Genomic DNA, 16,637 nt, shown 5'->3' on the forward strand with positions numbered 1-16,637 from the left:
GTTCTTATTGTTTCACCAGTGATGGCCATGACTTAAGCTGCTAGGGCCTTGGCTCTGAAATTCCCTCCATAACCCCCTCCATATCTCTGTCTTCCTTTCAAGACACTCTGTAAAATGCAGTCCTTTCAGAAATCATGTGGTCTTCTGACCTGACATCTCCTTATGTGGCTTGATGTTGAATTTTGTTTGACAATACTCCTCTAAAGCACCTTGGGACTTTTTAATATGTGCTATATAAAATCAAGTTGTTTCCTTCTGCTGAGTGGTTGCTTTGTAGGGATATAGGTTTACCACATTAAACTGGTGATTGTAGTGCCACTAGTACACCTTAACACTGATGTTGATTGGTATGTTTAAACATAATTAACATTATTCGGCGGCAGCATAAAACAGCCTGGATTTTGTAGTCATTAATTGCTAGTGTGAAAGAAAGCTGTCTGTATAAATCTAGTTCCCTGGAATCTGAGACATGCTTTTCCCTTTACAGTGGTAATTTAAATCTGGTACCAACTAAATAGATACAATGAACGCGAGAACATAAGTATTATGAACAGCAGGAAACCACTCAGCCACTTTGAACTTGATGCACCATTCAGTCAGACCATGGTTGTTTTGAATGATGGCCTTAACTGCAAATTTTTGCCTTCCATTTCCCCACACACATTTCTACACATCCCTGTAGATAATCAATTTAGCTTTAAATATATTCAACAACCCAGCCTCCACTTCTCATTAAGGAAAAGTCCAAACACTAATGATCCTCAGCCAAGAGTTTATTTTTCATCTTTGCCCTAACTGGAAAACCTCATTTTTTAAACTGTGTCCAGGTTCTAGATTTTCCCCAAAAGGGGAAATACCCTATCAGCATCTACCTTATTAAGCCTCCTTAAAATTGTATATGTTTTAGTCAGATCACTTTTCTTTCAATTTAATCTATTTTTCAACCTGCCCAGAAATGTTATTACACGCCTCTGGAAGGCGGTGGTGGTTCTTAAACCAAGGACTCTATCACTAGATGAAAAGAGGGCCCCAACTTTCATTCGTCTAAACTCCAATGCATACCGGTCCAACTCCTCGATGTTTCCTCGTAAAGCAACCCTTTCATCTCCTAAATTGGTCTAGTAATCTTCTCTGAACAGCCTCCAATCAAAGTACAGCCCTTCTCAAGTATTGTCCTGTGATCATCTGGCTCTCACTTAACCAATAGTAACTCACTCAAAATCAACCTATAACATTTAACCAATGATCATGTTCTGGTCGATGGTAGCTATGATTCCAACAAGTATGGTACCACTTGCAATGTAGTATTCTGAAAAGGTACATCAGGATGTCACAGTCACTTAGAAGCCTCTATTTTTAATTAAGATGTCCACTTTTGTGTAATAATAGATATTTTTTGATATGGAGAAATTTGGCAATCAACAAATATAACATTTAGATTTTTGGGGTCAGAAAGAGTACTTTTATCATTAATTATAAATCAGAATCATTTCAACAGCTGTTTGCAGGTCATCCATCAAAGTGCAAGATTTTCTGAGGATCTTAAACTGTGAAACAAATGACATTGAGGGGGAAGGTTGCAGCAAATCATGGTTTTAGTATAGATATCAGTCTATCTGAATCTACAGTGCAGCCAACAGAGTAGCTCACTTGAACCAACTGCTGCATTTTCATGTTGCTCTGCAAATTAATGTATTCCTTCCGTGTTATCAGTTTTCGTAGAGTTATAACAGGGAGCGTTAACAATTTTGCTGGAATGAAGACAGCAAACTCCAGGGCTATTTAATGAATTACATACCTTTTCAGATTTTGGTTTCCAACGACTTGAGCATAAAAGATAATTGTGCAAGGAGTATAATGGGTGAGCAATTTAATATTATGTGTCCTATGAAAATTACCTCAAGTATATTTAAATGAAGATTTGGAGATGAAAGTAAAAATTAAGGAGCTCCCATCTGCTACAGTGAGTACACAGACAACACCAGACCCAACAAGCTTTATTAAGTTTAAATCCATTTTTATGCAGATGCTGAAATGCAATTTTTTTTAATAACGTGGAGCCGCCTCCTTTCAAATGTTTTAAAAATCTAATGAAATAAAAATGAATCTGTAATCAGACTTGAACAATTTAGTATTAATTTCTCCCTGAATGCATTCTTTTCTTTCGCAGCTTCAGTCATCGCAGGGTGTCTTGGGTCACTAGGCCATTTTTCTCTCTCCTATTGACAGTCCTGTTTAGTGGATATCGCTGTTCACAAACAGATGTTTCCTGAATCAGTTTCTGCAACTTCAGACCGGTACATTAAACCTAATAAAAGCAATCAAAGTGTGGGGCAGTATGCTGCTGCAGTGTTGCACACCGATGTGTTAATGTTATGCTAAGCAAGCCTTTCTCTTTCTTGAGAGACATTTTACTGTCAGTGCACAAGGTAATTTCTCTGCTGCTGACTCCAGAATCCTGATGTTCATATTTTTCTCACTTAGTGGCATCCCTGTTTCTCTGCGGAACTGGAACTGAAACTAATGGGCTTAGATGAAATCTGTTCACAGTCTGGAACTGTAGATTACTTACCAGTTATGGTCTCATCATAGCCCTAAATAATTACAGCTCTTCGGCCATGGAGGCTGGAGGAGCTAATTTTCACTAGCCTAAATGGGCTGCTGAGTAATTTGCACTGTAAGCAGGAAGCAGAAGGACGTTGCATCTTTAAGACTTTATGTAAGCTTTCCTTTTACCCCTGTGCATCTGGACAAGGGTGATTCACTTGGTACCATGTCCAAGATCTTTAAAGAGAGAAAACTAATTGGGAAAAAATGCAGCAGATATATTTTAGGGAATGATTTGTAGCTTCCCTTCGTGTATTCCTAATAACAGCACATAGTGTTATGGGCACTGTCCTGCAAAGATTTTTGGATTAGTATTTCAGAGACTGGGTTCAAATCTTATCAGAATAGTTGGGGAATTTAAATTCAGATAATTAAATAAATCTGTAATAAAAAGCTAGTCTCAGTAATGATCATAAAATTACCAAATTGTCATAAAACATATCTGGTTCACTGTTGTCCTTCAGAGAAGGAAATATGCCATCTTTAGTGGGTCTAGCCTACATGTGATTCCTGAACTGTATGAGGTTGATTTTAACAATCCTCTAAAATGACCTTGCACGACGTGGGCTTTTTCAGGCTATTTAGAGAGGGGCTATGAATGCCAGTAACACACGCTCCCCTGTGAATGTATTTTAAAACGTTTTAAATATTTTGTGCAATTTAACACAACTATAAGTGTAAACCTTAACTGTGAAACTCTGACTGGTTCAAAGAGTATCAATAAATTTGTTTCTCAACATAAATGAGACTTAGTGACATTAGAGATTTTATCACTGTGTTTCCCATTTTATTAGTAAATCTCACATTTCTGTAGAATTGCACAACATCAGTAGTTACAGGGACAGATAACCTGGTTAATAAAAATATAGAACAAGCAGAGACAAAAAAGCGCACTATCCATTTATATGAGGACATCCTGTTTACAGCACACTGTGCACAGGGACCAAATCTACAGCAGATCTTTACAATCCACCACAGAAAGATAATCAGACTTTAAAACCAAATATACGAGACATTACGGGGCAGGAACAGTGCCTAAAATACAAAAGAGACTGCAATGAATTCTATTTAATTCTTAATTTTAAATGTATTTGACTGGAAAGGGGGGTGAAGGAAAGAATAGAGGAGAGAGGAAGCAGTAATTTGTGGCTAACCTATTGTGAGATAGGAGTACTGTATCTTGTAAGAATGTAGTCTGAAGCAAGCAGCATGATTGACTCTTGACATTAGTTGCTATAGTTTCTAATGTTGCAGGAGAATTGATAATTCATATGTATATTGCGTGTAAAAGGGGTGGTGATGGTGCCAGGGTAAGAATAGGGTCATGCATTCTCTGCTCCAGCATGGCGGAGGTCCAATCTTTATTCAACAGGCCCATTTCTCCTTGGACCTCGAGAGGTTTACTCTGTTTGAACATTGTCAGTAAAGCCAGAGCCATCACCATATCAACACTGACGCAGTGCAGGAGACAGAAAATGATGATTAATTTATTGTGTCTAGCCAGAAGTGGATAAGTTTTCAACCCATCTTTTGTATCTATATTTCCCTTTCCTAGTCAGGAGTTTCACATGATACAAAGTTGACAAAAAAATTATTTGTAAGGCTTGCCCGCAAAAAACTGATTCAGCCAAAACTTTCACCTGTGCTTTTGCATCTGTTACGAAACAAGCTGCTACAAAACATGCATGTGCTTTATTTCTAGTCTTGCTGATTTATTATTTATGCTCCGAACAGAAAATTTCTATCATTATAAGAAAACTAAGTATTTTTGAAACCAACTGACATGGCATGTTCAAAGTATAAGCAACCTGCAAAGAAGGAGCAAACAAATCTTTAACAAGGTCAATTCATCTCTTTGCTAGGCCAAACATCTACTGCTTATCAGCCCATTTCTGTTCAATATTACAATTCCTGTTGATGTAGTTTTGGCGGATAAAGGGCCTTTGAATTTTATAACTTTCTGTGCTCTCTTGTTCTGCAGAAAGTTACTTATTAGATTACCACATCAGTCAAGTCTCTGGCAGGATTGGCAAGGCAAAAAGATCTGTTTCTTTAATTGGTAAGTGGAGAAATGAAGCAGTCTGTCTGCTGACATTTTCCATGTTATTGTTGACACAATTCATAGAAGATGCTAAGCCAAATTATTCACCTTCTGGTAAGGGTGAATTTATTGTAAGATTAATGAAAAGTAAATTAAAATGTAATGGTACAGCAACAGCTAAGAATGATAGTTTACAATCAGTGGAGGAAAAATAATGGACTTTTTAACAAATATTATCTATCAAATGAAGATGATAAAATATTTTTTTAAAAATTAACATGGAGGATCCAAAAACTGAGCCAGTACATACAGGATCAGTATCATCATCAAGGATTTCATTTATACACATTCTATGAAGTTATACCACTTGGAAGACAGATGTCCTGTTTAAATATTTAACCCTTAATTCATAAGTTGCCCACCTGCAGTTATCACTTTAGGTACCAATAGAAGCACCTTGTATCCCAATTCATGCAAACTAGTATGTCAGCAATAATGCACCACTTGTGACTGATCCATAGCAAAACATTCTTCCATTGCACTTGCTGGGCCACGTACATATATTTAGTTGTAAAGCAGCCATAAGCTAAGTTGACTGGTTTGGCAGAATTGGCCACAGTAGCCCTATGCTAAGACTAGGTTGTGGGGGACTGGCAGAAATCAGCTCAGATATTCGATCTTCAGTTTTGCTATACTGATTTCAGTTTCCTTTCCTACTGTACCCAGATCTCAGTCAAGTCGAGTGCCAATATTCCTGGTTAGAGTTTACACATGAACAAATGGTCACTTGAGTGAGTGTAAAAACAATGACTGCAGATGCTGAAAACCAAATACTGGATTAGTGGTGCTGGAAGAGCACAGCAGTTCAGGCAGCATCCAACGAGCAGCGAAATCGACATTTCGGGCAAAAGCCCTTCATCAGGAATGATTCCTGATGAAGGGCTTTTGCCCGAAACGTCGATTTCGCTGCTCGTTGGATGCTGCCTGAACTGCTGTGCTCTTCCAGCACCACTAATCCAGTACTTGAGTGAGTGTGTCTGGTAGGCGCTGCACTGTACTTTAGCATAAGTTGCTGCCTTCAGGAGGACAGATTCAAATGTTGACTTTTTTAAATTAATAAACAGCTGATCAACAATGTCATCCTCATCCATTCTATAAAATCTCTGTTCATACAGCATAATAATATTCTAGTCAGGATAACATGACTGTATCTTTATGAATTTGTTATGCAATGTATGGCATTACATCACCAGTCCTGTATTTATGTTTGCTCAGATTTGCTACAATGACATTTTAACACACATTCTGAAAATGATCACCAAATTACATTTTAATACAGCTATCAGTACTCCATAGTCATTGCATCCTTTTAATTCTATAATAATTTCTATTAGAAATTTACAGAAAAATCTCAAGACCATTTCAGAAGCAAGAAAGTCTAAATGTAAAATCCAGCAAGTAAACTATATCTTCATGAATGCTTATATGTTCTTTAAATACAAGGTGCAACGTATAGACTATTATTAGACTATTACTCAGATGCTGCTTCCTCCCCCCACAAACACACACACACCACCACCTATCCAACAGTAGTAGGCTATGTGGCCCAAGCAAATGGTGGTCTACAACTCAAATTTTACAGCAATTGTTAAAAGTGCTAAATATAAATTCTCCTCTTTCCTAATAGTAGGAGTTAGGATCAGAGCAAGCAAATTTCACACTAACTGGGCTGCAGAATTGTAGCATCTAAAAGTTTGCTGCGAAAGCGCAGGTGGCTTGAGAATTGTCCCAAATGTTCCTTCCCTTATCACAAACATTATATGTTTAATACAAACCATGCCCAAAGGGAATGGAGATGACAATGCGACTTGGAACTTTGAGTGAAGTGATTGCATACTGTTGGATTAGTTCTCTATTTTAATGTCATACGTTCTGTATATTATTGAGTCTGTTTTCTCTGGCAAAATTATTTCAGAGGTGTGATCCAGAGTTTCAAAATGAAGTGAGGAATTGCTGTGAGCAGGTAACTATAAGTTTTTAGACTGCAAAACAAGGAACGAGAGAATAGGAGTACAATGTTACCAAATCCTAATCTTATCAGATATTTCTTCCTAAGCTCAGCAAAAAGAATGATAGCAATTTGGAATAGAATCTGCTGTTAAGTTTCTTGGACAACTTCTTATTTGGTTCTTACAGGATTAAATGTTTACATGAATTTAGATATTTAATTACTCCTCCCAAAATAATGGTTCCAGAGATATTCCAGTCCACGGAGGAGGTCAGAGTCAGTTGTAAGATTGGGTTAACAACCTGGAGTTGTCCTTCACAACGTAGGGACTGCATCCATAAGTTTGATATACTTGGTCATTGAACTTGCAGAGAGGCATTTGTCTTGACTTAAGGAATGTGTCTTTTGAAGGAATCTACACAAGTTCTGTGTAGGGGAATGACTCGGTGGATTAAAATGTGAACCCGAGAATTGTATTCGGGATGGAGAAAGGCCCATTACGTATGTCTAATTTCCTGATGTGATGACATTACTGTCTAACTCTTGCTAAAAGTTCATTCTTTAAAAGGTCCATTCATCCTTCTCTATTTTTGTGTTATTTTTTGGATGGTGATCAATATGTAGTTAGGTGGTGATAATTTGGAACTGATGGATAAAACATATCTGACTTCTTCTTCGGTAGAGTCTAATGGAAACCAAGATACCAAATTTGGACACTGGACATCTCAGCTTAATGACTCAAGATGGTGTGGCATCATTTTTTCACTGCTGAGATTAGCAGCTTGATAGTAATGCTAAAATATTGACTTGGCTGTAAGCTTAATCCTGAATCAGCTAGTTTGTGAGAAAGAAAATGTGAGGTTATAGAAAGAAGAACAGGATTTTTTTTTCCTTTCTCTGAACTCTCATTCATGGTGCTTTGGTTGACTTTGGACTTAGATCAGGAGGGAATTTGATGGACTTTGTTGAAATGTAGATGGGTTGCATGCTAGAATAGAGAATAAAGAGGACTGGGATGGTGAGTATTAACTCTGGAATATTTATCAATGTGAATACAGCAAGGAATGGGTTTTAACAGGAGCAGCAACTATGCAAAACAAAAGAGAGACAGCAACCGTAGTTTTAACTAATCAGTCGTCGGGAACCCGCTTCCACTGCCATCAATGTCTTCCACGAAAAGTGAATGCGTGCGGATGGAGCGCCTCAGCTTGTTCCGAATGCTGCGCTTCTCTTTGCATGGGAGCTCCCCATTAATACCAGCCTTGGTGCTATCCTCCTGCATCAGGGTTTTAATCACCTCCTCGTCATTCTCGTCCATGTTCAGGCAATTACAGGATCTGACCTTGAAAGAACTTCCAGATATGCTCTCACATAGATCTTTTCCGTTCTTGTACATCTTGGAAGAAAATAAAATAAAGAAAGCCATTAAGCCATATGTGCCAGCAATTTCAGGATATTGACTAGAGGCTGTGCTTTTTTATTGCTAGGATGCACTGTTGTCAGCAGATGCTGATGCTGCTATCAGCAGAGATATTAACAGCATCTAACTAAACTGGGTTTCTGTCCAACACTTCGTTACACATTGTGGAATCTGCATATTGCATATAAAAAAAAGCAATGATCACTTATCTAGGCCCTAGGTATACTTTGGTATTCTGAACAAGCAGGGATGATGGTGATACCCTAAAAACCGATCGACCACCGTTTGCATTTCTTAAGTCTTTTCACCTCTTGTTGCTCTATTATGCTTCTTTTGCATTCCCCAAAATCCAAAGCAGTATCTTTCACTTCCAGTTACTATCTCTCACCACAGCCTGATAAAAATAAATATGCAATGGAATTAAGAAGAAAACACGCAATTCCACAAATAAGATGTAGAACAAGAAAACTACAAGATAGCCAAAACTCAAATAGGATGTAAATGGTAGAGAACTTAATGAACCCAACCTGTAAACATGTGATCTGTAGGTTTCAATATAAACTGTAGTGTGCAAGACACCGTTCATTGTGTAAATTAAAGAGACTTGCATATTGTAACATATTGTAATTAAATACTGAAATATTTATGTATGTGCAATCCTTTAATGAATGTATACTTTTTATTAATGATAGTCTATTATGATTACTTTTATTTGTATCATCATCACAATTTGGCACAATTTACCACCATGGTGTTCTTTCAATAAAACAATTGTCTCTCCTTTGTTGTATGCTGAACAGCATGGCTGGATATTGAAATTGTGATAATCCCCATGCACCATGACACCCAAGCAGTAAAAGCAGCAGAAATGGAACGAGCAGTAATGTGGAGTCAGAGAGGAGGCAGAAATTAAAGCTTGGTGCACAGGAGGTGGCTACAGTACGTGAGAAGGTCTTTGGATCAAGAACATGAGCTGCAATTCTACTGAAGTGCCCAAATCATAATAATGATTGAATTTCAGCCTTAAGTATAGATTACCTTGTGGGCTGCTTAAAGACTGAGGAGTGATGATAATAATGAGCTACATTGACTTTTTTTTGGTGAGTAAATTATCAAATTAAATTGCTTTTGTGGAGATGTAGATAGGTTATATTCATGGTTGCAAAGACCACCACATTCCCTCCTGATATGAGCCCAGCATTAACCAAAGCACCATGGATAAGAGTTCAGGGAAGGAAAAGAATCAATTCCTAAGCAGCATCCTGATTCTGATTGGAGAATGCATTTGTGGACATGTGTTGAGGACCAGATCTGACCCATTCCATTGGTCAAAGACCCTGCTATTTTGGCTCAAAAGGCTTCTCTAGTGATTGCAGGGCAGCTGATACCTGTAGTGATATCACAAGTCAGTGCTCTTGGGTGGAGGTGAAGACATGAAGAGAGTGTGTGGGGAAGAAAAACAATTTGCTAACAGCAATCTGTATGACAGGCAATTTCTAACTAAGACATCCTGTCCCACACATCACGACAGGGATGTTCATCTGTCTTGACAACTCCTCAAAACTCGCAGAAATATTCCAGCAAATTTCCAGCTGGCTGCAGAATTCTCCCCGGGGCCCAGCATCCTCTGAAAGACAGAAGCTTATCGATGCGACATAATTCATAGACCTCTGTGACCATTTGTCACACACGTCATCATCTTTCAGCAAAATTGTCACACAATTATCATTCAGCTGGAACTAGGGTTGCAATGAATTTCAAGTGCTGTGAAGAAAGTGCATGCTGTGCACAGTGGCATTAGCTCAGAAATATAATTACAAGTGGTAAAGCAGTGAAGCTCCTTGTTACAATGTGAATGCTATGCTAATAATCGAGATTCAGTTATATCCAGTATAATAGCTGAAGAACTAGAATAGAAATTGCTAGAGAAACTCAGCAGGTCTGGCAGCATCTGTGAAGAGAAAACAATTAATATTTTGAGTCCAGTGACTCTTCTTCAGGAAGGGTCTTTTTTTTTGGGTTTATTTCAGATCTCCAGCACCTGTAATACTTTGTTCTATTTTATTGTTTCATCATATCAGAAGAAATGCATTAACAAGCCTATAACTGTTTCTCAGTGACTGGTCAGTTGTCAGCTGTGGCTCTGTGCTAGCAGCTACTTTAGGTTGTCAGAATTAGACGGTCATGTGTTCAAAGATTCGGAAGCAAAATTCGGGCCCGTCATTGTACTGAGGGAGAGCCGTACTGTCAGAGGCAGTGTTAATGTTCTGACCTATCTGCCCTTTCAGGTAGGTGCAATAGATCACTATAGACACTATTTCAACTTAGAGGAATGTGGTGTCTTGGCCATCACTTTTCCTTCAAACAACTTCACTAAAACAGATTATCTGGTCATTAGTTCATTGTTATTTTGGGGACCTTGTTATGCACAAATTGGTTGCTGTGTGTTAACTGTTCATGTACTGTGAAGATTTTTACAATGTGCAGCGATCATGAATGGTGCGAGACAAATGCAAGCATTTCTTTCTGATCAAATGAGTAGCTGAGATTAAGACTTAGATCATTTCTTACTTTTGAAATCCTTCCATGGCCTCGTACCTCCCTACCTATGCAACCTCCAGGCTCATGACTCTTTGCAATATCTGCACTCCATCCAATTTGAGTCTCTTGCACACATCCCAAATTCTAACTGATTCACCACTGATGGCTATGGGTCTTCAGCTGCAGTAGCCCTAAGGTCTGGAGATCCTTCTCTCAACTTTTCTATCTTTCTTACCTCCTTTAAAGTGCTGTTTCTCAAAATGTACCTCTACAACCAACCTTTTGATCATCTCCCTTAGTATCTCCTTATGGGGCATATAGTCAAATATGGATTGATAACACTTCCGTGAAGTGCTTTGGGGCATTTTGCCACATGGCATGGATTATATAAATTAAATTTGTATTGTTGGGATTTATCCCAAATTTAGGATTTATTAGCTGATCTCAGTAGCAACAGTGACATTCCAGTTGGTGTTGCTGCTACTTTGCTGGAAAGGAAATGTAACCATGGGTCAAATTTCCAAACACTATCTAAGTGGTTTCGAAAGAAATATATGTACATGGATGGCCAATTTACCATTGTGCTCACTGGTCAAGGTCACAGATGAACAGCGAACATTTGAGTGAGTTATTGGGTGATGCAGAACTCTAAGAAAGCATTCCTCAGTAGGGGCAAAAGGATTGGGAGGCAAGTGAATCAGAGGAGAAATATATTAAAGTGTGAAACTCACTTTCAATGCAAAGCTAGATAACACAAGCAACAAAAAAAAATGCAAGTTAGAAAGGGTTAGACAAAGAGGGATGAAAGGAGGTTCATATGGAGAATAAACACCAGTGTGAATCTGTTGAGTTGAGTCTTCTACATTGTGCATAAATCAAAATTCATTGCTTTGTTTCTCATTGTAACTTGTTCTTTCTCAGGATCTCAAATCTCCTATTATTTTTTGTAGCTTGCTCTCCAAGCTTTAGACTTTAATATGCAAGCTTAATGTCATCCAGACACTATTTGACTGATACTGATTATTCAACAGTGGTGCAACTTATAGGCCATCAAATACTTTTCCAATATTAAACAATAATTTAAAAGCTACACCTGACCCTCTTACCCAATCGGCCCTCTATCTGGAGTCCAACGTTATAAAATTCTTAATGTATTGATTCTGATTCAATCTTCCTTTCTCCTCTCCTTGAATAAGAAAGTATTAATATTTGCAATAGACTTAGGAATGTATAGGGCTGGGCTAGATGCCTGGAATCAAAATAGCTCACTGTTTTCTGTGATGCTTCCAATCACTTTTGGCATTTCCCTAAGTGTAATTGTGTCATCTGGTTTAAGATCCAATTATTCAAGTGCAGCTAATGCATACCCCAAAAGTTCAAATTATCCCAACCCTGTATATTCTTGATTTTAGGTAGGTAGTAAAGGACCAGGAACTTGTATCTCTGCGTTTTTCTTTCAATTTCTGCAATCAGCAGAACCCCTTTGGGTCAGTTTACTGTTTCCAACTTTGTTTCATTCTAAAACAGTGATCATCATACACCTTATCTTCTGAACATTGATCTTTGCAGCTTAATACTGTCAATTACGCGGTGTTGATAATTTGGATGAAGCGCACTTATCCATACTTGGTTTGTTTGATTTTTCAGAATCCTCATGGCAAGCTGTTTGCTTCCCTTTGTCCCAGCCTATTGGCTGCAAACCAAATGTTAGGAAGAAAGAGCATGGATCTTTTAGGTGCCAATCAATGAATTGTTTGTGAAGTATAGTCACCGTTGTCATATAAGTAAACACAGAAATCAATTCGTGCGTAAACCATGATGGATAAACGTGACTAATTTATCCGATCATTGTAGTGGTGCTCAAGAAGGAATTTGTTGTCAGGATACCAGCAGCACTTCCTTCCTCTTTCTGTGAGATCTTTTGTGGCTTACAAGCAGGTAAATGATGTAATGGCTTAACATGTTGCCATTTGGCAGCAATGCACCTCTTTCTCAGTACTGCGATGGTTTCTGACCCTCAATCATTGCTCAACTCCAGGAATGGGGTTCGATCCCAAATTTTTTCACCTCAAATGAGGAGAGTGCAACCAAATGGACCAAATATATTGACGAGGAAAGAAAAGTATTTTCAATTTAATAAACACATTTTAGTGGATGAATTAAAGTGCATTCACAGTGTGGGGCAATATTTGCTTGTGAACTTGTGCATGTGGTTCTGATCATCACATTACAAGATCACAGTCAGAGGAGGTTTACTGAGATGTTGCCAGGAGAACTTTAGCTTTGAAGAACGATTAGATAGGCCTGAAGAAGGGTGACTGGACCTGAAACGTTAACTGTAATTTCTCTCCACAGATGCTGCTAGATTTGATGAGTTTTTCCAGTATTTTCTGTTTTTGTTTCTGATTTCCAGCATCTGCAATTCTTTTTTTAAAGGTGGGTCTGTATTATTTCCTTCAAAATGAAGAAAGCTGAAGGGAGATTTATTTGAAATATATAAAATTTTAAAGGGACCTAGCAAGAGTGGATGGGAAAGATTTGTTTCCCTTAGCAGAGAGGACCATAACCAGGGTACATATTAAAAAAAAATTGATTGAAAATGAGGGGGGTGTTGAAAAATCTTTTGTCCCAAAAGGGTTTTGAAATACTGCTTAAAATGGTACTAAAAGCAGAAGTCCTCATCACATTTTTTAAAAATGCTTAGATCATGCCTCGCAGGTCTACACAATGAGAGCTGAAAGTAAAACTGAGCTGGATTGCACTACTGCTAGCCAGCACAAACATAATGGAACAAATGGTTCCCTCTAAGCTGTTTCTATGTTTCTAATCTGCTCTGTTGGCTAAACTATCAAAATAATCCGAACCCAATAAGTCTCTCAAATGGTTCTGTTGCTCTCAGTACAGCTCTTGTGTTGGGTAGACTTATCGTTTGAAAAAACACCGGAGTTGCCAAAAATGAGAAATAGCAGCAACAGACAAAGAGGTGCTACTTTAGCAACCATGGCAATTCTTTAATAAAACAAATAACTATGGATGCTAAAGATCTGAAACAAAACCAGAAACTGCAGGAGAAATTCAGTTGGTCTGGCAGCACCTTCAGCTCTGAAGAAGGGTCACTGGACTTGAACCATTAACCCTGCTTTCTCGACATGCTGCCAGACTTGCCGAGCTTCCCCAGCAATTTCTGTTTTTGTTTCATGGAAATACTTTAGCAGTCTATAAATAATGCAACCAAAAAGAGAAAATGCTGGAAAATCTCAGCAGGTCTGGCAGCATCTGTAAGGAGGGAAAAGAGCTGACATTTCGAGTATAACTGACCCCTTGTCAAAGCTAAAAAAAAGGGAGAAATAGGGAGGTATTTATACTAGGCTGAGAGAAGGTGAGTCATGGCTCCAGAAGCAAAGATAGCAATGTAGAGGTGATAATGACAGTGCATAGAGAGATTATAGGGAGATAGGAGCTGTGAATGACCAAGGCTGAAGCCAGTGCTATGTGACAAAATATGGGGGGGGATGGGTGAAGCAGAGGCAAAATGAAAAACAGGGGAGAAGGGTAGCAAAGGGGAAGAGGAGAGGAAAAAGGTGATGAGAGAGTGGGGAGTGAGAGAAAGAGAGACAACCAAGAAATAAGAGGTACAGAACAGTATAAAAAAAATTAATATGATAAGTAAAATAAATGAAATAAAATTACGGAGCAGAATGAAAACTGAGGGGTCGAGATGGGATAATCATCTGAAGTTGTTAAATTCAATGTTGAGACCGGCAGGCTGTAATGTGCCTCATCGGAAGATGAGATGCTGTTCCTCCAGTTTGTGTTGAGCTTCACTGGAACATTGCAGCAGGCCAAGGACAGACATGTGGGCATGGGAGCAGGATTGGGTGTTGAAGTGGCAAGCCACAGGAAGGTCCGGGACCTGATTGCGTACAGACCGAAGGTGCTTAGCAAAGCGATCACCCAGTCGGCGTTTTGTCTCTCCGATATAGAGGATACCACATTGGGAGCAACGAATGCAATAGACCAAATTGAAAGAGGTACAAGTGAAACACTGCTTAATCTGAAATGAGTGTTTGGGGCCTTGGATGGTGAGCATGGAAGAGGAAAAGGGGCAGGTGTTGCACCTTCTGCGATTGCATTGGAAGGTGCCGTATGTGATAGGAGAGATGTTAAGTGTGATGGAGGAGTGGACTAGGTTGTTCCTGAGGGAACGATCTCTGCAGAATGCTGACTGGGGGAGGGAAGGGAAGATGTATTTAGTGGTGGTGTCGTGTTGGTGTTGGTGAAAATGGCGGAGGATTATTCTTTGTATGTGAAGGCTGGTGGGGTGAAAGGAGGGAACAAGAAGGACCCTATCCTTGTTCTGGGAGGGGAGGGAGCGGGTGAGGGTCTGGGCACAGGAAATAGACCGCACGCTGTCGAGAGCCCTGTCAACAATTGTAGGTTGGAGAAGAAGGAGCACATATTTAGAGCACCACTCTGGAAAGTAGCCTCATCGGAACAAATGCGGCAGATGCAAAGGAGCTGAGAGAAAGGGATACAGTCCTTACAGGACGTAGGGTGAGAAGAGCTGTAGTCCAGATAGCTGTGGGAGTCAGTGGGGCTTGTAATGGATATTAGTGGATAGACTATTGCCGGAAATGGAATCAGAAAGGTCAAGAAAAGGAAGGCAAGTGTCAGAGATGGACCAGGTGAAGGTGATGGAGGGATGGAAACTGGAAGCAAAGTTTATGAATTTTTTCAGGTCAGGATGAGAGCATGAAGCTGCACCGAAATAGTCATCGACAGGGTCAGTTAGACTCAAAGGGTCAGTTAGACTCAAAACGTCAGCTCTTTTCTCTCCTTACAGATGCTGCCAGATCTGCTGAGATTTTCCAGCATTTTCTCTTTTGGTTTCAGATTCTAGCATCTGCAGTAATTTGCTTTTATAAATAATGCAAAGGCATTTCATGCTTGAGAAAAGAGAGTCTTATGTCTGGTTACAAGATCAATGTAAATGAGAGCGTAAAATGAGAAGCTAATGCTGAAATACGACTGGAAACAGTCAGATTATTTGCATGAAGAGTTGGCTGTAATTGCTTCTTAAAGTATATTTCCTGCTTCAGCAGCCACCTTTCCTGTTTCTAAAATTCCGTCACTCTTGAGGTTTTAATGATTATAATCTGAGGAAGATTAAACTACTTGAGATACACTGTCCTTCTTCAAGAGCTGCTCTGGGCCTTGCCATCTGCGATACTCCACATCAAATCGATTAAGATGATATGTTCCCTGCGTTGTTCGGTGACGTTAAGTGCAATGTGTCTTCACGAATCATTGACCTGAAGCAGCGGAAGGGGTGTTGGGGTCTCAATCCTCTGGTGTCTCAGTTGAAAATGAGATCTGACAGAGCTTTCTAGACAATTTTAAACTCACGCCTTACAATTCACAGGCATTTGAGTGAACAATGAAGACTTTTTTTTAAAATCACTTCTTATTTTCTATGGATCTCCACCGCCCCCTCCACTCCCCCACTCGCCATTCTCAAGCCCCGAATATAGTTGCTTCTCCATGATGAATGAACTGACAAGCTGCTTTAGCATAGCTGGAGGCAATTGAGTCCAACTTTGCCGGCCTGCCTTCTTCTTTGGGGGGAAGGCTGGCGCTTCTGCTCCAACTCTGCAAGCTTGGCTGTGGAGGGGGACTGCGATCATTGGTGGGAGTCCTGTCGCTCTTGAGCTACTGTTGCAGCAAAACATTTTTCATCCTGGGAAGAAAATGAAAAGCAGGATTCCACCTCTGCCTTCCAGAATCTGTTGCACTACCTTCCGAATGTGCCAAATCGCACTGAGGCATGTTCACTGCTTTGCAGGTCATTTTTTTTCTGCATAGCAAGATCCCACAACAGTGCGGTGCATGATTTGTTTGGAACAACTCATCAGATGAGCCAATTGCTCTGAAATTCTATCAGATTACCAGGTGTGGGCCTCAACATTCTGATACTGCCGATCAAGCCAATAGGAGAGTAGTATTATGTTAATTTCACCATC

General features: G+C 39.3%; 1 protein-coding gene across 2 annotated transcripts in view; it reads right to left on the bottom strand.

The window, feature by feature from the left end:
* Positions 1 to 5,845: 5,845 nt before the first annotated feature.
* Positions 5,846 to 16,637, bottom strand: part of rtbdn (retbindin) — a 57,315-nt gene continuing 46,523 nt past the window's right edge. For both annotated transcript variants that reach the window (XM_072564300.1, XM_072564299.1), the window contains exon 6: positions 5,846 to 8,052. In XM_072564300.1, the coding sequence (XP_072420401.1) occupies positions 7,783 to 8,052 (270 nt within the window). In that variant the 3' untranslated portion in view covers positions 5,846 to 7,782. The remainder of the gene's footprint in view (positions 8,053 to 16,637) is intronic.

Source organism: Chiloscyllium punctatum, chromosome 46, assembly GCF_047496795.1.
Source record: "Chiloscyllium punctatum isolate Juve2018m chromosome 46, sChiPun1.3, whole genome shotgun sequence".
NCBI classification, from domain to species: domain Eukaryota; kingdom Metazoa; phylum Chordata; class Chondrichthyes; order Orectolobiformes; family Hemiscylliidae; genus Chiloscyllium; species Chiloscyllium punctatum.